Below are 22,415 nucleotides of genomic sequence, written 5' to 3'. Positions count from 1 at the left end.
ATGTTAGTTGGTGCTACTTAAAACTTTGTCATACTCGTACGTCGTTGGTTATATTTTGTTATAGAAGTATAAATTGATATAAACAATGAGTAATATGTATTGTATAGAATGACGCACCCGATTTCACTAACCAGAGAAAGTCATATGTAGGGTGTAGGTAGAGATTTCGTAAGAGATATTATTTCGAAGAAGCAGTTACAACGGTCATTATAATTATTGTTTAATTAATTTCGAAAATAAAGTTTTAACAATAAATACTGAATAAATATGCGGTCATAGCGTGTTCATACTTTAATTGTTAGTGATTTTCGGTGATTGAAATAAATTCGGTACAATGGACTATGATACCATCAAATTTGTTGAAAGATTGTCGTCACTATGGAATATTTCTAGGTGTTTTTAATAAAATTCATTTATAAACCTCTTAATGTCTATTTATTTGAGTATATTAATATGATAAGAGAGGCGGAGAGTTTATTGCCTGTTCTTCTCTTCCGTTCTACGCCCTTGGTATGAGAACTGGCAGTAAATGTAAAATTAGAAGTATTCCATATATATTTTTTTTTACGTTCATAAGTGTACATTGTGTTACCTATATGAATTAATGATTTTGACTTTTGATAAACTGAAGATGTACTGACGAAGGGTACGCTGGTAAGAATCCCTCATTGTCTGGAAATAGTTTTTGAGTTTGTATGTATAAAGTTCCGTGCAGCCGTAACCTTGTAACGTTGGAGTTCATTTTAAGATAAAATATATTTGCATATACTCAAAAGTGCGCAGTAAATACCATAGCATGTATGACAAATACCTGAAGTTTTTGTTATTTATCGCACATAACATTAATTTTCCTTTGTTAATACGCTTCTAAAAGCTAATTGGTCGTCCAATATTCGACCATTAGTATCACGACAACAATTGTAACCTTTCACATTGTTGACCTAACGTTTGGGAGGGTGTAAGCTTTCATTCATTCCCTGATTTTTGTTAAAAAGAAGAGCTAGCGAATTGATTGTAACATGAATATGGCGGCCTATTTCGGGTAGTTTTTACCTTGTGGTGGTAGAGACAACACTTGCTTATATAGGTACGTAAAAATCATACCAACCTGAAATGGTTTTGGATTCATTAAAATTTTATTTATATCTACCAACTCCGTAATAAAATATTCGTTTCTATAATTATACAAAATAAACCCGAAGGCGACGTTATCCATGTGTGTTTTCGTTTTGGGTATATGACCTAAAAACTGTCATTGATAATGTTGATCTGGGGAGCGAAACTTTTTATTAATATGCTCCATTATTCTTGAGCGCCTAAAATAATCATTTCAACGGGTTACGTCTTACCATGTGTATAATAGTGATTTTATATATTAATTCCTTTTACCACACGTCTCAGAGTTGGATCAAGTTTAAGCTCTGTATATGAGGATGTAATTTGATAACTCAAAATGATTTTGGTGGTATAGTAAAATGCCTACTAAAAAGACAATGGGACAGACAGTCCCTTGAGAAGAGGCTGTTTCAGCGCAGAGGAATCAGTCACCCACGTAGTCCTGGAATGCGAACGAACAGAAATCCTCGGAGCAGTGAGGTCGCTTCGTGAAGCCTGTGCCCTGGTGACCTCTGGAAGGAGCTAGGCTGGGTTTGTTAGATAGGACTATACGCACAACGGACCTAATGAGTGCGTAAGTTTAGTCCACAATGCCTAGGACAAATCGAGTCCGAACCCTTCTTTAATCATGTGGTATATTAATAGTACTTCATGTGGCTCACATTTTTAATCAATCAATCAAAATACGTTTATTCAGTTTAGATGCGTCTTAATGCTTCATGCTTTGAATGTCAAAAACGTTTACAAAATTCGCGAAAGAGCAAGACTACGCCATCCGTTCGCAAAACTACCAGAAGGCCTAGTTCTGAGAAGAACGGGCAAGAAACTCAGCAAGTTTTACCCTCCCTCTACATTACAATTATTCAAAGGAAAATGTCATAAACCAAAACGTCATTAAAGTTACATAAATAAAAAATAAAAAAATCTGTTTTGTGATTGACCACATTCACCATTACACACATATTCACAACACTTCAAAGATAAAAAAAACAAATTATAACAATATAACTAGAACTATTGCCACCCGTTTTTGTCTTCTGTCCGTCATTAACTGTGTAGTACCTTAACCTTTACACATTAATATTTTTTTAATATGTGTTATGAATCTGTTTAAAGGCAGTTCTAATATTTCATTAGGAATCATGTTATAGCAGCGTATACTTAGGCCCATAAATTAAGTATTTATTTTCTGCAACATGTAAGATGGCTGGAAACGTTTTCCCTTTTTTCTTGTATTCCTAATGTGAATGTCACTGTTCTTTAAAAGAGAACTAATATTACTACGCAATTAATGTTTGTATAACTTAAGGAATTTGCTGAATAAGAATAAGTTATCACATGGTGTCATATTAAATAACGTAAGAGATTGGTTGTAACGTTTCCGTGGTGTCTTCAAGTTAATTGATCGCGATTCAGGTCAGCCCACGTAGAGCCTACTCATTATTCCACTCATAAAGTGAATCAATCATTGACGTAAGCAGAGATATCTAACAAAATATTTTAATCGTGTTTTTATGTTTCGGCATACGTTATTCTATGTGTAGTGGCGAAAACGTTTGTCGATTTTAATTTGTAGAAATATTGTAGATGAATATAAAATATTATTGATAGATACGATTTGTTATATTTAATTAAAACGTAGCTAAAGTATAGAGATTGTTCGCACTATCTTTCCATTAGCTTCGCGTGTTCATTCATGATCCAAATAACTAGGCAACAGATGCACAACCCACCCAAAATATAAACATTCGGCCGTACATAGTTTAAATATGTTACGTAAAGGAAACCTATTTTCGTTGTGAAGGCTGATTTCGTGGATTCTGTACGTTGTAATATTTAAAATGTCAATTTTATGGGCTGCTGCTTCTATTGTATGATCGTAATTATTACCCTCGGGATTTTTACAAAGAAAGTACCAGAACTCATTAAGAGTATGAAGGGGATCTTTGGACTTTCGGATCTGGACAACTTTGATGTTTTACGAATTTTTACATGATAAGGCTTTAGCTTAAATTAAAATTGAGTTCTATTTTTTATATGCATTCAAGTTTTTAACGCATAAAAAAAGTCCTTTCATATGGCATTATGATATTGTTATTTAATTTATAGTAATAGTATGTAGAATGTAGATACTATTACAAGTAGTGTAATATGAATTTTCCAATACATACTAATTTTGTAATGCAATGATTTTTTAAGCCAAACTTCTTGTGACATCAAACTATGTGGAACCAGTTGCCCCCTGAAATATACCCGAATCAATTCGACTTAGGTCCATTCAAGAAAAAGCGTACCTTTTCATACAAGGCCGGCAACGCACTGGCGAGCCTTGGTAATGTGAGTGTCCATGTGCAGCGGTAACTTAACTTAACTCTACTGTTATATAGAAATAAATTAATAAAATATAAACATTTTGATTCACACACACTTAAAGAGCATGCCTTTTTTGACATTGGTCAAAAAAAATTAGCAAATAAACAAGATAAAGGACACAATGTCATCGAAAACAAATTTCGTATTCCGTATGTGATACAATCATATTCTGAATAATTAATTCTAAACGATCGCTTTCTGTTTCCATACCAGACGAGGCACGCTATCAATTAAGGCATTTTATTTATATTCACGTCAATATGATAATGCGTTGCTTTATAATAAATTGTATGTTAGAGCAGCGACCACCGCACTGCGATTTTTCACCTCGGGAATCTAAACCGTCGCAATGTATGTTTATGATGAATAGCCACGGACTGTTCAGGATCAATATGGACTTCGAGAGGGTCGAATATTGTTAACTTACGCTATTATACCGCGTTTTAATTAGGTATTACATGACTTTGCCTAAGCTTCATTAGATTTCGTAAAAGTGCGTTTGGGCGATCGGGTTCGATTGCCGGTTAGTGCGTAGGTACGAAAAATGTGAAAGAAAACGAATGTGGGCGACTGCGCTCCAGCAATCCTATGAGCAGGCACTTGTGTTGCATCCGATATTTTCATTCACTTTCTTTGATGTGTAGTAAGGTTAGGTTTGGGATGTGTAAAGGAAATTATAAAATTATATTTGAATGACCTAAATGTCACGTTTATTTATTTGTATTTCTACAGTGTGAAGTCATTAACACCGCTAGAAATAGATTGAGCTCTAGAAATTGAAGGTGTCTCGCGTATTAGCACATATAGTTACTACAAAGCTATTTCCATCCACGCGGAAGCCGATGCCAATACGAAGCTATTTTTGATAAAATATTTTAATTAATTACATCCTTTGATTTGCGGAAGGTACAAGACCAGATACAAAATACCCGGCAATTCAAGTTGTTAATAGCCAACCTTCATTAATAAAGTGGGATCTGAAGAAAAAGCTATTTATCTGCCTATCAAGAATATGGCATATAAATAAAACATCAGAATGTCGGTACAGTTGCGTTCGAATACAAAGTTGTACTGTCCTTCTAAACGTAAATGGCAGTAAACATAGGACCATACTAGATAGTAATCTCAACGGTATATCACTAATTGGAAAACTTGTGCAAGGAAAGTACGTAACAGAAACTTTTATAATGCAAACGAAAGCTAGTCAACCAAAAATTCTAACCTGGCTTTTGGCAAATTTATGTTCGTATTAAAAATGGGACTGCATATTGTAGCAAAGTACAAATAAGTAGACGTAACAATAATTATATCTAAAAGAGTACGTGATTTGGCATTGATTTGCGTGCAACTTGTTTCAGCCATTAATTTATTGTCTTTTAGCTTGTGTATACGATTTAAATCCAAATATTTATTAACGTAGTCATAACCGGAAATTGGAGCCTTAACCTTCAACTTAATTAATATTGATATACGAAAACTAAAATTTGTCATAATTGACCATTTCAGGCTTTTTCTATAGTGTAAAAACGTGTATACTTCCTATTAGGATAAATTCTCTTCCGAGGTGACGGGAGCAAAAACTAAGGTGAACTCGTATTCAGATTATGAAGGAATAATGAAGACGCGGACGTAGCCATGAAGAAAATATAGAGCTAAATGTAGGTTACACTTATTAGGAAGCAATGTTATTACCGTGATCGATTCCGCATCGATCACTGTCAACTTCTATTATAAATAGTACAGGCTGGTTTATTTTACTACTCGACCACACCATGCTTACCGGCTCGTAATTGCTATGAACTCTATGTAATTATAATACGATTCTGAAACATTATTGATTCGTTTGTACCTTCAGTTCGACAGTACTGTACAAATTAATAAAGAAAAAAATGAAAGTCCGTTTGCCGATCCCGATAAAGTCCTACTCTTGATCAAAACTTGCCTGCAACCACAAGTGTACAAATTAAACCCTAAATATGTTGTTGTATTTCTCAGTTACGTTCTTGAAAATTTTATAACATTTTTTTGGAGGAGAGCTTTTTACTATTTTTTTAGAGGCCACATTCCTGTGTATTTGACGTTGCGTGAGGCTTGGTGTGATTAATAATAACGGGCAACACCCAAGCTAAATAGCAGTTATTTAGTGACATATATAAAATGTATAAATACGAGTGACGTATGTGAAATATACCAAAGAGGTTTTTCCTTCTAAGAAATTTCATCTTCGCAAAAATGTATTATGAGTCATAAAAGATTCTGATTTTATAACGATTTACCTGGACATACGTGACTCCGCACACGCTATCGTGTATTCACCATCACACGTAAATTACTTACTCTCTCAAAATCATTACCACCGAGTAAAAGTTGTCTTCTACGTTTGGCTATCAGATTGATTGTTCTTTATTGTTTTGAATCTCTTAATAAGTAAAAAGTGTTACTGGCTTTTAAATACGAATAACAATAGACACATGTTAAAAGTTGTTATTCTAAATTTGAAATCATATAAAAACTTTGTTATTAAAAGAGGTAAGGTTATTTGTCAGAGCATAGATGTCAAACAGTCAAAGACAATACCATATGAAACCGCAAACGAGAACTGTTACTAACGGTGATTGTCAATCGTTTTTATTACTTTTCTCTTTTATTTAAAAATGTAAAACTATCTATGAATATTGAAGCTGTTGTCTATGAGAAATTGTCTCCTTCCGAATAGACCGAAGTGAAGGACGCTTTTACAAAGTTTTCCTTCGATGGTAATCCTGCGTTCGTGATTATAATAATTATGCAGGCTGAGGCTACAGATGTGTCAATGTCGCGTTGGAAGTCTTTGTGAATATTATTAATTTTTCTTTCCTGCCATTTAACAATACTAAATTACGTTGCTCGTGTCTGGAATTTTAAAGTATGTTTAATATATACTGTTCGATGGTTAATACGTACTTTTATCTGCTAGATTTAGAAGCAGAGTAAGGTTTGTGTAAATTAATTGTCAACTGATGCATGGCAATTTCTCATATGACTTTCTGCTTAAGTACGTTTGTTTAAATGTCTACGCAGACATTTGTTAATTCCAGCATAATTTAGGTTCTTCGTCGTTAGTTAAAATTCTGATTTCAGCTGTATATTGCGGTTTGAACTAGAATAACGCGTCCTCATCGTAAAAATTAAGAAGCTGTTTAGTCAAAGAGTAATGTATACGACAAGCGTAACGAAGGTGACAATTGAATGCGATGTCAGATATGTACTTGAAAGTAATACTTGTAAGCCAGGAAACCATAAAACGATGTAAATTAAGTTCTTAAATATTAGCAGTAATCTGATGAAGTGTTGTGTAATTCATAGATAGTGGAAATACCTAGTATTCGACGACAAGATATCGCGTAGTGTTATTAGTGACGTCACAAAAGGCTGCGCTGCCACCGGTTTCCAAATAATTATAAGGCTCTACACTATACCGTTACCGTCATTAGTTTCCACCGTACCCTCTATGTCGGACGTTTCGCTTTAAAAACCCTTATCATTAAAATTTATTGATAACGCGAGTGCAGTCGGTTGACGTCATATTAATTCGATTCACCATTCAAGACGTATCGATTTGTTTTTACAATAAAAACATTGTGAGTGAGGTTGTTCTCGTGCCAAATTCTTGTCGGATATATTGAGACGCAACAGGTAAACAAGTCTAACTTTTTTTACACTTTTATTTTTTAAATTTGGATTTTCAACCAGCATTGTCTGTTAAAATAAAAAATGATGCATATACGAAGCTGCAGTATTTTGTGTCATGTATAAGAAAAATGACATCATATTTTTTTTTAAGTCTATAACTAGGCTTTATTACATCCCACGCAATAATAAATTGATGGGAAACCTTTCCTAATTGTCATTTGATAGTATTTTATGTCACTATGGGGAAATTTGCTTAGTTGGAAAAAACTATAGATCATGTACAAACGGTTAAAGATAGTAGTTAATTAATAAAGATGTAATAAGGATAACATTGTGCTGCTGAGCTAGTCAGGTAATTCTTAGCTGATTCATAGTATGTTCTATTATGTGTACATGAGTTTTAAAAGAAAGACTGGTGTAATTCATCCACCAGGTTTACGTAAAACTTAGAACACTTTGGTCATCCCGTGACCATGCTTGAAATGTCGAGGCAGTTCTATTGAAATACAATTTTATGCGTTTCTATCCAGTGAAGTATATTTGGGGACACTACCCATAACTGATGAGCATGCATGGTGAAGGTATTGAAAGGAGATCCGTGATCTCTGCCTACCCCTTCGGGAAATAGGCGTGATGATATAAATAAAAGGATGACTTTTCGAAATTTCAATATGATTTAACCATGAAAATTACAAAGCAGTTCACGATGTCTTTGCATTTTCCTGTTGTCCTAAGAGGAATGTAATCAAGGAAAAGATTTTTTGTTATGTAATACTGGGATTTGCACTCATGTCAAGGAAACTATATGTTTAAATTATTACTTACGTTCTGACGTTAGTATAAATCATTGATTAGTTTGCTTAATTGACCGTTAAAATTCAACTACGCACGGTTTGAGAACAGTTATAACGAGGTGCCTAAATTTATCCCGCTTCTACGTTAGGTAATCCAACAGTTAATTACCAATCTATTAATTACTATGACATAAAGAGCAGTAACAAAAGCTTTTTAGCAGTTTCAAACTAAAAGCGTCTTTGTATCTAAACTTAAAGTGCGATAAATGATAGCTAAAAGTCAATGAAGCTGCGTCCTACCAATTCTTGTTATTATTGTGTCAGGTCTTGTTTGTAGATAAATCACGAAATGCAATGCAATGGAGACACGTATGGACAACATATGTTTTTCCTAATTTTATCGAACGTTTAAGCGTTCCTGAAGAATTAAAATAATAAAATATAAACAAGAATCGAACACAGCCAATGAACCTTAAATTGGTCTCCTCATTAAACAATTACTCTTACGTCTGATAAATCTTTGATAAGTATAGTAATTAGGTATATGCAAAACATATATAGTTCATGTTTTATATTACTAAAGTTCAGGTGATTGTTTATTCTCTCACAACTACAATTAACTATTTTTGTATACTCGAAATATCTCTAGAAACCTATCAAATGACGGGAGATTAATTAAAAATATCTGCAGATAGACTTAAATTAAGTTTAAATCCACTTCAAAGTATCTTCAACTTTTCGGTCGAAACCAATGGTATCGGATGAGAAGTAACAATCCTAGCTACGACTTTATAACAAGCATTTGTTTTTATTCTCAACTAGAGTGGCTAATGAAAAAAAAAATTGAGTTATTTGATAACTTTCGGATGGCAACACAGAATGTCTTTGAATTTCTTAGGTTAGTATGATTTATTGTCTATATACTTCATGCAATTACTCATTTTTATTTCTATTATATATTTTTTCCGAATAGTTAATAGATATTATAGCCTAAACTTTGTTTTATTTGATAGAATATTTCGTTTCTTTCGCAGGATTTGATTATTCCGAATAAAGTTGTGTTTTACAATAAATATAGTTTTCCATGCAATGCTAGTAATTTTAAGTATCAATAGTAAAAGACTAAATACGTATAGTATTTAATTTCATAGAAATACAGTTACTATCAATGTAAAAAATAATAAAATAAAATGAAGGATTAGTTTAATCCACAAAATATATTAAACTTTTAACCATACTAAAAAAAATTCATTATCTTCTTTCAGTAGCCAGACTCTAGCAATTGTTATTTCTTCCACACGAGATGGCTCCTATTAATAATATGACATTTTGCCCGACAGAGTCCTCTATTTCGTCGTAACTATACAAGTATACAGTCCATCAGTTAGGTAAAAGAGTGACAAACTCTGTATTTGCAGTATTAAGATGTCAACAAGAGATGTCTACATTAAATCATAAAGTTTATTGTTTGCAAGATAACTTCGGTTTTCCCCGTATAGGTACTTTTATACTAAGTAATTGAAGTATTATTATTTAATACTTGATGTTATCTAGTATTTTTTTTCACTCTCCTTATCTTATGTCAATATATTTAATATAAAAATTAATTAACCTATAATAAAAAGACAGTTTACCTACCACTATTTTAACTAAATTGTTTATTCGTTTTTGTCGCATTGTTTTTATACTTGTTTACTGCAATTACGGACTACGATAATAAATAGTTCCTTTAAATCAACCAGTTAAACTCGACTTTGTTGCGTGATATTGCACAATCTGGTATATTTAGACCGATTCAAAATGTAAGGTGGCAAAAAGTTTAAAATTGATTTTTTTCCATGTCTGTACAATAGTCGGGTCAATGACTGTCAACTGATCCGATGAATCGGGAGGACAGAGATTGCACCACTTTTATAATATTCAACAGGTACGAACATGCCCCAATAATCAGTTGTTAATTGCATTTAAATCAACGCACACACATGTGCTTTATAATCGAAATAGCTTTGAGGAAAATCTCATGTTTTTACATAATAAAAATCCACACGCTATGCTAAAATTATATCCGGATAGGTGCTAAACCGGTATGCTTGAATTCATTTGTAGTAGTCATATATTTGACTATTAATAACATTGTTTGTGTGTATCGCTTGTTATTCAAGAACAGAAACGAAAAGAACAATGAATGTTGTTTCATGAGCTATCAAACCATTAATTCTAGATTCTAGATGAAGTTTGTAGTCTTTGATATTGCTTCTTTTACAACATTATTATATCTAGAAATGTTTTATCATAGTTTTAGTCTCCAAATAATAGTAGCTTTGAGTAAAGGTATTATAAACGTTTTTGCAACGGATGCAACTTATCATTCGGTCGATTTAAATGTAGATTTCATATGGTAATACAAATTTTAAAGGTCAAATTATTATTATATTAATCTAAGGAATATTTTAATAATGTTATCGTCGTATTCTCTTTTATATATTGTACTCATACTTATAGCTGTTGTTATAGGGACAGACTTCTATTTGGTGTAGCTCTGAACTTGCTATTTTTTTAAACATAGATTCGTAGAATAAAAGAATATTCAAAGCGGTCATGGCGGTGAGCATGGCGGGAACAACAGACCGGTAACACCGGTTCACTTCCCCAACGTTGTTGTTCACACCATAACTAATTTGTGCAAGAACCATTGTTCTCATCAAATGGCCGTATCTGCATCAAGTAGGCCACCGCTCTCCTAATTGGCAGATCTTTTATTGTACTTAATTGGACCAAGCAGTCTCCAGATATAAAGTTTAGAAATCCACTCTAATTGTTTGATTAAGGAACACAACTTCTTATGCGTTTAGCGAAAAACCAGAGGTATTCGAGAAGGAATTTTAAAGGCAATTTTTAGCTTCTTTTATATGGGGTAATAACAGTTGACACCATGCCCTGTGAGACATATGTTAGAGGAACAGGAAACCCGCATCCTGACTCGAACGTCACATGCCGATGAACTTTTAATTGTTTCTATTGGAAATAAGGGATACTCAATAAACATCTAGCTGGAATTTTGTAGCCATGACTTCATTAAACGAAACTGGATTAAACAATAATTCTGGCGAAAACAATTTTTTTTTTTGCAGCTATCTGTAAGCTTTGTGTTTATCTTTACCGATAGGTGGCGCAGGGTACGTGTTGGGCATAAAGCACTTTTGGTCACCATGCATTATAAAGTACGCATTCAGATTTTGTTCTTTAAATGAATTTTAATAAGAGGATCAATTGTTTGTATGTTTTAGATGCGTACTATGTCTTGTATTGTATTGTTTTATAAATACGTTGCTATAAAGAAATCTTAAATATTACGCACATGAATATCCTAATGAACTGAATTCATTATTTTATTTGTGTCTTATACAAGTCTAGACAACGATTCTTTCTTGGTACTATTTATTTACAGAGTTGTAGTATCTATTATATCTCAAATGATATATATGCGGAATAACTACATATAATCCATATATACATATATATAGCTACGGAATTATGCCCGATTTAGTTTTATTAAAATCTTCACTGTGAGTGTTTTGACTATATCTATATTAAATGCACTTACATTATATTATGAATGTATGTCAAACTGCGGCATATGTTAGATATTTGCGGGATTAAATCAATGGTAGTGGAATTCCACTGCTTTCTATAAATATAGAAGGTATAGGTAGAAACAGGTGTGTTTGTGATTAGTAATATACGTATATATGCTACATTAAAAACCAGACAACCAGAGGAGAGGTGACTCGGAAATACGTAGGCAAGCATAGATGGCAACAGCAGAAATTAGAAAATTTACCAGAATATGGCAAATTAGAATCGTGTCGAATATTCGAAGAACAAACTCGTCAGAACTTTAGTATTTTCTATATTATCGTACGGATCAGAGTTGTTGTCTATTCGTACAACGGACCGAAATAAATATAGGTATTTGACCTTTGGTGTTGGAAGAGGAGGTTGTAGATACCATGTACTGCAAAAGACTGTTCTCAACCAACTAATATATTTGTAATTTAATTGTTTATTATTAATTGGATGACAGTATAAAAATATATATAATACTATATAAAACGTTGGTCTTTGATGCCTGCTGGAACACTTCTGCCGTCTCCAGCCAACATGCATATTTTATGGAATATTTAAACAAGATTTACTATATATAGTTATAACGCCACTTTACGTTGTAGGTTAATCCAGTTACCGAATATTATCGCGTTAGCAAAACAGAATGTTACTGGTTGACAAGGAAGCCCCTCAAGCACGTCATGAGTGCGGAGTGCCTCCGATGCGTGGGCAGGGGACGACTTAGAAGTGCCACTTGCAAAGTTACCAAGCATAAACTAATTTAGTCAACCACCATGACTCAAGTCCGTAGCATTATTTTGGTGAATAAGTGATATAATACAGTATTTGTAAATAATTGCTTTGTTCTCGGCACTTGTGGCTTATCTAATCGATGCATCAATATGATCGTCATACAGGTTTGTTTTAATTGTTGTTTTCGTATCCTAATCGGTTATCTCATAAGTATTATTAAGTGCTTATGAAAAACGCTGACGCTATTTTTGTTCTATCTAGAGTTATATTTAGCTTCTCGAATGAATTGTAATTTTTCTCAATCGTCATCTGACATAAAAGAAAATCCATCTTTATCTCCTGATTTTGTCATATGATAAAATATTTCTGTATCATTCTTATTGTTGACCATTTGAGACGTATATTCAAAGAATCTGAGAAAAATTAATATAATAAAGTGAGAAATGGCGTGGACAATATTACCGATAGGTTTTGAAGACTCATACAGGTCCAGAATGGATTATAGTAAGTTTTTTTGTCATCTCTGATTTAAATACTATAATAATTTTCTATATAGAACATTCTCTATTTTTCCTATAATGCTTTTAGTCCGTTGGGACAGAGGTCCTACACCTTTACGTGCTTCTCCGCAGGGGGTGTTTTAACACCGCAAACTTACTAGCTAATTGCTTTATATTAAGCGGATCCATGATCATAATATGCACAAAAAGAACATGATATAATTGGCGAATATTATTATTATAAAAAATTAAAGTCATTTAGTCAGAGCCATATTTTGTTTTATTTATACAATTTGCGGTAAAGCGTGAAGAGACACACTTCAAACTTGACCCACATCTCCTGAGAATCCATTGTCTGCACCTGACCTCGTAACTCTAAAGCGATTTTAAATATCCTTCCCATTATATTTTCATAAAAGCCGCGTTCGCTAAATCTTTTCTTATATCCTCACGGCGTTTTAACTTTCTCTACTTTCGACTTGGATCAGTTTGAAGTATAAAATGATAGTGCCGTTACAACGAAACTTAACACGGTAACGAGAAACATGACAAACATTTTCTTGGCTTTAATGTTAGTTTATTCACTTGTTCCACTAAACTATTTTCGATTAGTAAACCGGGTTACAGAAAATGCGCGAAATTTATAATCATTTAGATAAGGTTTATTTATTAGCGTTAGAATTTTAAATTAAGTACATATATTGACATAGTTAATGGCTATGGTAAATTTATTTAATGGGTATTTTTTATACGGATTCTTTATAATCTTGTCAAGTCTATGCTTATTATTGTTATGAGCTATGACTTATGACATAAGCTGATGCATAAGCCATCATAGGCGTCACTAGTATGGTGTTAGCCGTGTCTGATGTACTAAACAATTTTCACATGTGACCAAAGTATTACATCACAACCGCACCGTGCCTTACATGTAGACAATTCTAAGTACAGTCGACTCTCGATAATTTGACACTCGTTAAATTGAATCTCTCGATAATTTGAAAAAAAAAATCCAGTCCCTTGAAAAATACTCGATAAATTGAATAAAATCAATGATAATTTGTCCCTTCGGTAATTTGAAGTTGAAAAAATATTATCTTGCTCGCCAACATGCGATAATTTGAAATCCGGTCTTTCCTACTCTCCATAATTTGAAGCGTTTATCATGCACATACCTGTCGTTTGTTTACATACATGCACAGACTTGTCAATTGTTTACATAAATGAGTCACTCACTCAAAAAAAGATTAGACTTTTTTTCGAAATAAAAATTTGTGAATAATTGTTAATACATAATAAGAATATAGAAATAATAAGTAACAAATTTTGATCAAATTCTTATTTCCTTCAGTCGCCCCTCCCCCTCGTGGTTATTCAAACACTTGTTATTTTGAACTCTTGATAATTTGAAATTTATCTCTGGTCCCTTGAGTTTCAAATTATCGAGAGTCGACTGTATGAAATAATCGGTACTCATTTGACCGTTGACCATTTCCAGGGATGTCCCTAGACGAAGGAAGACAGTCCCAACGCCCGTACCGATATGGCATGGTTTTGCTGTGCGCGGGGGCCCTGATCAATTGGTTGGGATTGGCCGAAGACTACGCTGAGCCGGTGCGCTATGTGGGCGTGGCCTGCATCGTCGCGGGAGCTCTGCTCATCTGCGCCGCCATGTGCTGCTGGCTGCAGTCCCCCGCCCGGCAACCACAGAACGACCGCGCTTCGCCTGATACCCATCAAGTGAGTACACGTTGCCGCCTCTGCCGCACTTATGCTGCATACGAAATTGTAGTTATCAAATGCTTTTAAATTGAATAGGTACCTACTGCTAGGTGTTCTTGAAAAGAAATATGTAAACAATGATTGTAATATTATCTTGACTTAACGCATTAAAGAATTCTTGACAAGTGATAACGTTATCATCAGTGTCAATCATTCATATAACAAAGACTTAAAAATTTCACCACGATTACAGATTGACGACCCAATCCATGTGATATCGATGCCGGACGAGGAGACGATGCAGCAGAAACCACCAGATTACGACACTGTCGCCGGGGCCCCGCCCACTTACGACGACGCTATCAAACTTAACCCGGCGCGGTTGCTCCCGGCGAGCAGCAGTCGCGTGGAGCCCTACCGCCCGGCCCCGGAGGCCCCTGCCATTCCTGGCCAACTGGAAGAGGTACACTACCCCGTCGCCCCCGCGGGGGTCCCGCTGACACACGGCCAGGTTCCTAAGACGCCCCCGCCCCCCTACAGGGCTCCAAACCCCCCGCCGGCCATCAGATGAAAGGCGCGTAAGTTAAATCCACTGCTGTTTGTGAGCTGTACATATGAGTCGCGGCGTTTAAGCGGCGAATAGTTGAAAAGTTGCGGTATTATTTTATTATACGAATCCACGTTTAATGTTGAGATTGATGCGTACTTATGTGATATTCGTTAATGGTTATTAACTTAATTTACCTACCTGCTGTATATAATATTAGGATATTTACCTACTAAGAAATTTGTATTTATTTTTTGTATAATGAAATTTCGTTGGTACGATTTCCAGTAATTGTTACGTGTGACAGTGTACCTCCTTAGACTCAGGCATTGGGCTGTCCGTGACTATTCTTGCCTAACCCTCGGTTCACCGTCGATTTTATAACTAACGGACTAACGATACAGACCATTACAAATGTGCCATGTCTTAGCGCCTCCCGCAACAATGTATCTAATGTATCTACGAATGAAAACCTTTTAAGAAATTTTACCTGATATTCGGACGTCGTATGATATCACGAGGAAGTCTATTAGAAGGTTTTCAATCGTTATTTTAAATAATACAATTTGGCACTAAAATGATAACTAATTTGCTCAATAAGAACGTGGTACTGAAGAATTTGACGAAATTGTGTAAATGTGATTAACACTAAAGACACGTACGTATCACCGACGACGTAATCTTGACTAGGCAAAACGAGGCAGGGTAACTCGACACGAATTCGAAATGTGCTAAATTACATTTAAATGCAATATTATTCATAGAAAAGCGTTACCAATCTATCGATAACAGTATTGTATAATCCATAAAATATTGCTATATTTGCGATTTCGAATTCGCCACGGGAATCTTCAAAATTCACTTGTGATATAGTTGTATAATTTGACTATTTTCAACAGTTTGTTTGCAATCGTTTTTTATAAATAGAGAAATAAACGAAATGTTGACTTTATCTATAAGCGAATATTGTTTAAATGAAAGCAATAAACATAATCATTAGAAATAAGCGTAGACTAAAGAAATTGTTCACTTTAATTTCGATTCTAGTCTTCAATTAACGACTATAATAAAACAATTAACGTGATCACAAGCATATTGTATTTGTACAGGTTTTCATTGCACAACTCAAAATCACCTATTTGCTTAAAATTGTTCATATCGATTTTATTATTTTAGTAATACCGAAAGTAATAACGTTTTATAATATCATGTTCGCAGGTGCGCAGTTAATGCATTTATCGACTGTGCACTATTTTCTATAACTTTGATATGATAATATTCTATCATTTATTGCAATATTTCTTTATATGTAATTTACTACTGTTTTCTTTTTTTTTCTGTTTGTTTTATCAAATAAATGGTACCTCGGAGTTTGTGCTTTATCTGTCTGCTGAATATTCCGCCGACGGCAGTTGGTTTAATGTCAAATAGCCAAAGATGTGTGATTCGAATTCCTAAATTTTAGCGTATTCATTTTAATGCTTTTTATGTCTTGTATGTAATAATTTCCTATTTACAAAAGACACATTGCCATAACTATTGTAAAGTAGCGATTAAAGAATTTAGATTGGGACCAATACTATTTACACCTACTTTTATTACAGCTTGATAAAATTAATTTTTAGTGTACCTACCCGGTTTCTCTAAGAAATGTTTCAATGCTGAAGTTGTGCATTTATTATTTGTACATTATACGAAATTTGAGTGTACATACAAAATAAATGTTGTTCAGAAAGTACAAATTAAGTTTTTAATTTTATTTCCTTATCCCATACACCTGCAGATTTATTTATATCACGCATTTTTTCCGAATTTAAAGGGGAGGCAGAGACCACGGATTTCCACTTGCTAAGGTCGTCACATACCCCTCTCGCTTCATGTACTTTTATCACCATGCATGCTCGTCGGTTATGCGTAGGTACTTTTAACTTGTCCCTTCTCTGGTACTTCCTCAATTTGTCTAGGTATGTACGAACAGGCCTACCCAACCCGATTTCACCATCCACGGTTGCGTTGTATATCCTACTTGCTAACCCTTTTCATTCATGCATTCCACATAGCCAAAACACCCTTTCGTATCCTTTTCATTACGTCCTCTTTTAACCACGCAACGCACACGCCCTCATTTATTCTACTTTCATTATTCATCTGCCACACACAACATTCACCACCGAATGATAACATTGGGATAAGCACTCCCCTATGAACGGCCAGTCGAGCCTCGTTTAAGATTTCTTAGCTCTATTTACTATATTCCCAGCATTCACTCGTCCTTCCATATCATTGTCATACTTTCCATCCGAAATTAACATGCACCCTAAGTCTTCTGGATCGCCTTAAGATATGCGTCAGTTTATGTTCAGTCGCAGCTCTGCACTCTGCGTCGAACCAATTCTTCCTTCTTTCCCTCTTTGTCATACTAATTTTTTCAGACTGCGGTTCGAATTAGTTCACTGCACTGTCGCCGTATTTCTATTGGACAGGTATGTTGTATGTTGACTGCAAGAAGTAGATCTTCCAGTTTGCTCGAATAGATTTTTTGTTATCGATGGAGATCCTGCCCCTTACCTTGGCCATAACATGTGATCGTAGTCCACGTTTGCTCCTCTACAAGTCTTAAAATTGGCGAGGTTGGAAATGTGGCGTCCCTCAATGAGAATATGATCGATTTGGTTAGTTATTGTACCATCTGGGGACACCTACGTTCCTTTATGTATATTTTTATGGGGACATCATGTCCCACCTATGACCATGTTTAGAGAAGAAGCGAGGTTTAATTACGGATGGCTTTGCTTTAGAATTTTTACAGGCTTTCCAGACAAACTTTATATTGCTTCTGAAGTCATGGCAGTCTACTATAGATCTCATTTTTCTTCCAGTCTATGACCTCCTTAGTAATTCCGTTTTTTATAGTTTCTTTTGTCATCCTCGACTTCCATACACGACGCTTTACCTAGACTTCGTTCACAACCAGGATAACCATGCTTTCTTCTTCTCACCCACTGCCTTTCTTGCTTCGTTATCTAGGTATGCATTCCTTCCAACAATTATCTTATATCTATTAGCGTCTCCACAAACTTAGTAGCCGTTGAGACTGACATGTTTTTAATTTCACAGATACCTACCTACTTTTTTGACCTCAAATATTTAAAGCTTGCTCCATGTTACATGCATATTTCTCTTGATCGCTATCTTGCAGTGATTCCACTTTCATTATTTCTAGTCCAACCATCTGTAATATCCATATGTCCTCTTGTATGAATCTGTTTTTGACGAAGAAGTAGACATTTACAGTATAGTAAATGATAGTTTTAGGACATCCTAGTAGATTCAATAATTTTATTACGAATTTAGTGAAGACTGAAGAACCGACCTATCATTATCAAAGTAGAAGTTTCTCTTTTTGTTGTAAAGATGGATAGTTTTATACTTTAAAATTACAGGCATGGAATTGGTGATCTGGCATATTTGATGGTTGGCACAATACCAGATATAGCTTATGCTGTAGTCTAGAAGCTTGGAAAGCCAACAGATATAGATAACATGAAGTCTAAGCTGATTGTAAGGCATTAACAAGTATACATGTGTATTTGTGTTAAATGTGTATATTATAGACGACGCTATATCGTGCGGCAATTTCCACCACAGAGGCGTAAATTGCGGCTGCTAGTAAAGCATCCAGGGAGTCTGTGGGGCTAATAAGACTATTCGGCTTTATTACGAAGCTTAGAGATTTGCCCATTTTATGGATAGCTAATGAAGCTGCATTTAAATTAGATCAAAAGCATTTTGTATTATAGAATACGGGGTAATCATTTTTACACAACGTACAGTTACAACTTCCCTTAGAACTGTTACTCTTATCGAGATAACTGTTAAGTATAACCGAAACCGAATTAGTTCCGTGTTAATTGTCAACACAGAACTGTCACAGAGGTAAGATTCGATTGTCATATGTCATAATTTCTAATTAGTCTTAGTCTGTGTAACCCATTATTCCCATTTCCCAAATCCCAATTTCTATCGAACAAGAACTAAAGGTTCATATTTATTTTTAGGATATAAGTACAATTTGAAGGATATATTAGGTATTAATTCAGCAAAACTAAAAGTATAAACGATTAGATATAAGTAGCTAATAATAATTACTTTTGAAGTTTACATATTAATGAGCAATAGTAGTAAACTTTGCAAAAATGCCGGTAGAGTTAAACAGCCTTACGGAGGGTTGGTTGGAGCTAGAAAGTGATCCTGGCTTATTTACATTGTTACTAGAGGATTTTGGTGTTAAAGGAGTACAAGTTGAAGAAATCTATGATTTACACAAACCCTTGGAAAGTCCTGTATATGGATTTATATTCCTGTTCCGATGGATAGAGGAACGTCGATCTCGGCGAAAATTTGTGGAACAAATTGAAAGCTTTGTTCGCGATGAAGAAACCATTAATAACATATTCTTTGCTCAACAAATGGTTCCCAACAGTTGTGCATCTCATGCTCTCTTGTCTATATTATTAAACTGTCCAAACTTACATTTAGGAGAAACTTTGAGTAGATTAAAGGTAGGCAAATAAATGAAATATACTTAACTTTTCATTTATTTACCAAATAAGTTTTCTTATTAGCTTCTTCTTATTGAGGAAACAGTAATTTAAAGTATTTTTTATTATCTCATGCAATCTCTATCTCTATACAATATCATTTTGTTTTACAAGCACCACACCATAGGCATGAACCCAGAAAACAAGGGTTGGGCAATAGGAAACACTCCAGAACTAGCATGTGCTCACAATTCTCATGCCATTCCATTGGCACGTAAGAAAACTGATAAAAGTGCTGGAGTTTCAACAGGAAGATTTACAGGTAAATTAATATGAATAAAATAAAACTCTGTTGTCCTTGGTACTGGTGTTATTAGCTATATAATTGTGTCCTATAAGGTCTTAAAGTAAGATGTACAATTGCAACTATAGGTTTTTAGTTTATCTAAAGGTCTTTATTTTCTTCTTTTAAAGGAGAAGCTTACCATTTTGTAAGCTTTGTACCAATAAATGGCCATTTGTTTGAGCTTGATGGCCTAAAACCATACCCTATGGATCATGGACCGTGGGCGGCTGATGAGGACTGGACAGAGAAATTTAGACGAGTGATGGTTGAAAGACTGGGGCGAGATGCTGGTGAACAAGTTCATGATATAAGGTGAAAAATGAATATTTGATTATATATCAATATACACCTACCTGACTCAGTGGTGATTTACGTGGTTAAAGTTGCAATGCTAAGTTGCTGGAGACTTATAAGCTGTATTAATTTGAAGGCTATAGAAAGCTGAATAAACTATGTAAATAAATATTTAATATTAAAAATTACAGATTTAATCTAATGGCTGTTGTACCAGATAGAAGAATTGCTCTGACTCAGAAATTAGGCGCACTCGAGATGAATCAAAAAAGGATAAAAGAAGCTATATCAAAGATTGGAAAACACTTAAGACATTTACTTACTAAACCTAGGGATTATAATGGTAAATAAAACTTTTCACTGATTTATAATAATTAACTTTCAAAGTTTAATACATATAAATATGTTATTTCTTTGGTGTGCCACATGAATACTCTAAAAGGTTTTTAGTGCAGTAAGTTACTTTAAAATAACTGTTTATACTTTCAGAAGAGTCTATATCTCCAGACAAAGAGGATTCATCAAATGAAAGCGGTCTCCAAGTGTCTGAGGATGCAATAATAAATGCCCTAGATGCAATGGAGGCACCTTCCTTTGATATTGATTTCACACAGCCCATTATTATTGAAATTGGGGTTATTGATAAACCACAACAGGATAAAAGTATAAGCTTAGGTAATCATTTTTCATCAACCATATCAGAGAACAATATAATATGCCATAAATTATTATTTCTATTGATTTGAAGTATGGACTACAAGTGTTTTTTTTTTTTAATTTACTTGAAATATAATCAAAATTTATTCAAATTTAATAATATTAGTTCACCTGCATTCTATTTACATTTATTTTGCATACAAAGGCTTACAATGTTTTTATTAAAATAGATATTCATATATTATTATAATTGTACAAAATTTTCAGCTGAACCTGTGGAACAAAATGTCAACTTGAAGTTTTTCACAATTAATGGTGAAAATCAAATATTAACAAATGTAAGTTGAAAATGTATATTATAAAAGTATGCTTTCATATAGTGAAAATGTTTTCAACTTAATTGATTTTAATGGAGATGTAGAAAAGATCCATATATCCCTGGATAAAAAATCACTGGAAATTATATTAATATCTCCTTTCTCCACTAACAAAAATGTTGTCTTCAACGTTTTTTTATATAATTTAAATAAAAATAATAATATTATATTTTACAAGCACAAATCTTTTTTTCTTATTATTGAATTTTTATTTTACAACTATACAGATTGTTAATAGACCAAATTTTCAGCTCCATCCAACATCGACAACAGCTCTCATCCGCAGTAATAACAAACCAATAATCCTTTGCTGTGAGGTTTCACCGGAACAGCCCTACAGATTCCGGAAGCTCTTGTTCAGTCACTCGGAGCTCAATATGTTCCTGAACAGCATTGCCTCCGAGATGCAGTCGTGTCAGCTGGCTCTGAACGACGAGAACGATAAGCGGGATATGTATAAGGTATTTAACCTTTATTACGCCTCAACATGTTAATTGACTTTTCATTGTTTTTTTTTATCTGTATATTAAATAGAATCTACAGGTCTATAAGCTCTTAATTTTTTGTAACAGAATACATACATCATTCGAAAGCAAGTACTGCAAATAAGTAATTTTAAAATGTTCAGGTGGACGACTGCCGCCGAACTCACAACTACGACGAATTCATCTGTACGTTCCTCTCAATGCTGGCGGAAAGGGGCGTTCTCGGGGAACTGGTGAGCGCACAGCTGGAACGCGGTCGGTCTCCGAGGGTCCGACGCAGACGACCGAGGCCCCGCCCACGGGCGCGCCCGAGACCACGCCCTCGGACTAGGAAATAGTTTTCACTGAGGATACGAGCCGGCCTCTAGATTCCTTCAAGCTTACAAGATCAACGTGATTTGTGTGATTTTAAGTGTAATAAAGCCTTAGACTGCAGCAGTCTTTCGAAAAGAAAGCCACTTTATTTTGTGAAAATTAAAAATGCGCATCGATTACATTTGTATAAGATTCTTGCAGATTTGTACACAACATACTATGTACTGTTATATTAAAAGTATACCCAATCATTTACAGTATTTCATTGAGTCCTGAACGAAAAGTGAAGCGCCATCCATATTTGATCCAAAATACAA

At 34.3% G+C, this 22,415-nt stretch overlaps 2 protein-coding genes across 10 annotated transcripts in view; both read left to right on the top strand.

Moving 5' to 3' along the window:
• The window catches only part of LOC125054183 (extensin-like), a 44,805-nt gene extending 27,980 nt beyond the window's left edge, over positions 1-16,825 (top strand). For 6 of the 9 annotated variants that reach the window (XM_047655937.1, XM_047655933.1, XM_047655929.1 and 3 more), the window contains 2 exons: positions 14,313-14,554; positions 14,790-16,825. In XM_047655937.1, coding sequence (XP_047511893.1) covers positions 14,315-14,554; positions 14,790-15,107 — 558 coding nt within the window. In that variant the 5' untranslated portion in view covers positions 14,313-14,314 and the 3' untranslated portion in view covers positions 15,108-16,825. Of the gene's footprint in view, positions 1-6,956; positions 7,165-9,857; positions 9,883-12,065; positions 12,479-14,312; positions 14,555-14,789 lie in introns of those variants that run through there. The other 3 variants (XM_047655936.1, XM_047655938.1, XM_047655935.1) reach the window with 3 other exon arrangements.
• A 2,243-nt stretch (positions 16,826-19,068) lies between these two features.
• Positions 19,069-22,351, top strand: LOC125054180 (ubiquitin carboxyl-terminal hydrolase calypso). The gene is made up of 8 exons (XM_047655923.1): positions 19,069-19,645; positions 19,799-19,946; positions 20,099-20,282; positions 20,456-20,607; positions 20,754-20,939; positions 21,189-21,259; positions 21,550-21,759; positions 21,927-22,351. The coding sequence occupies exons 1-8, from the start codon at positions 19,280-19,282 to the stop codon at positions 22,119-22,121; spliced, it is 1,512 nt and encodes a 503-aa protein (XP_047511879.1). The 5' UTR covers positions 19,069-19,279; the 3' UTR covers positions 22,122-22,351.
• Positions 22,352-22,415: the final 64 nt, after the last annotated feature.

The sequence above is a fragment of the Pieris napi genome, chromosome 11 (genome assembly GCF_905475465.1).
Source record: "Pieris napi chromosome 11, ilPieNapi1.2, whole genome shotgun sequence".
Lineage (NCBI taxonomy): Eukaryota > Metazoa > Arthropoda > Insecta > Lepidoptera > Pieridae > Pieris > Pieris napi.
The sequence above is the reverse complement of the archived record's forward strand: the minus strand, read 5'-3'. Positions and strand labels throughout refer to the sequence as shown.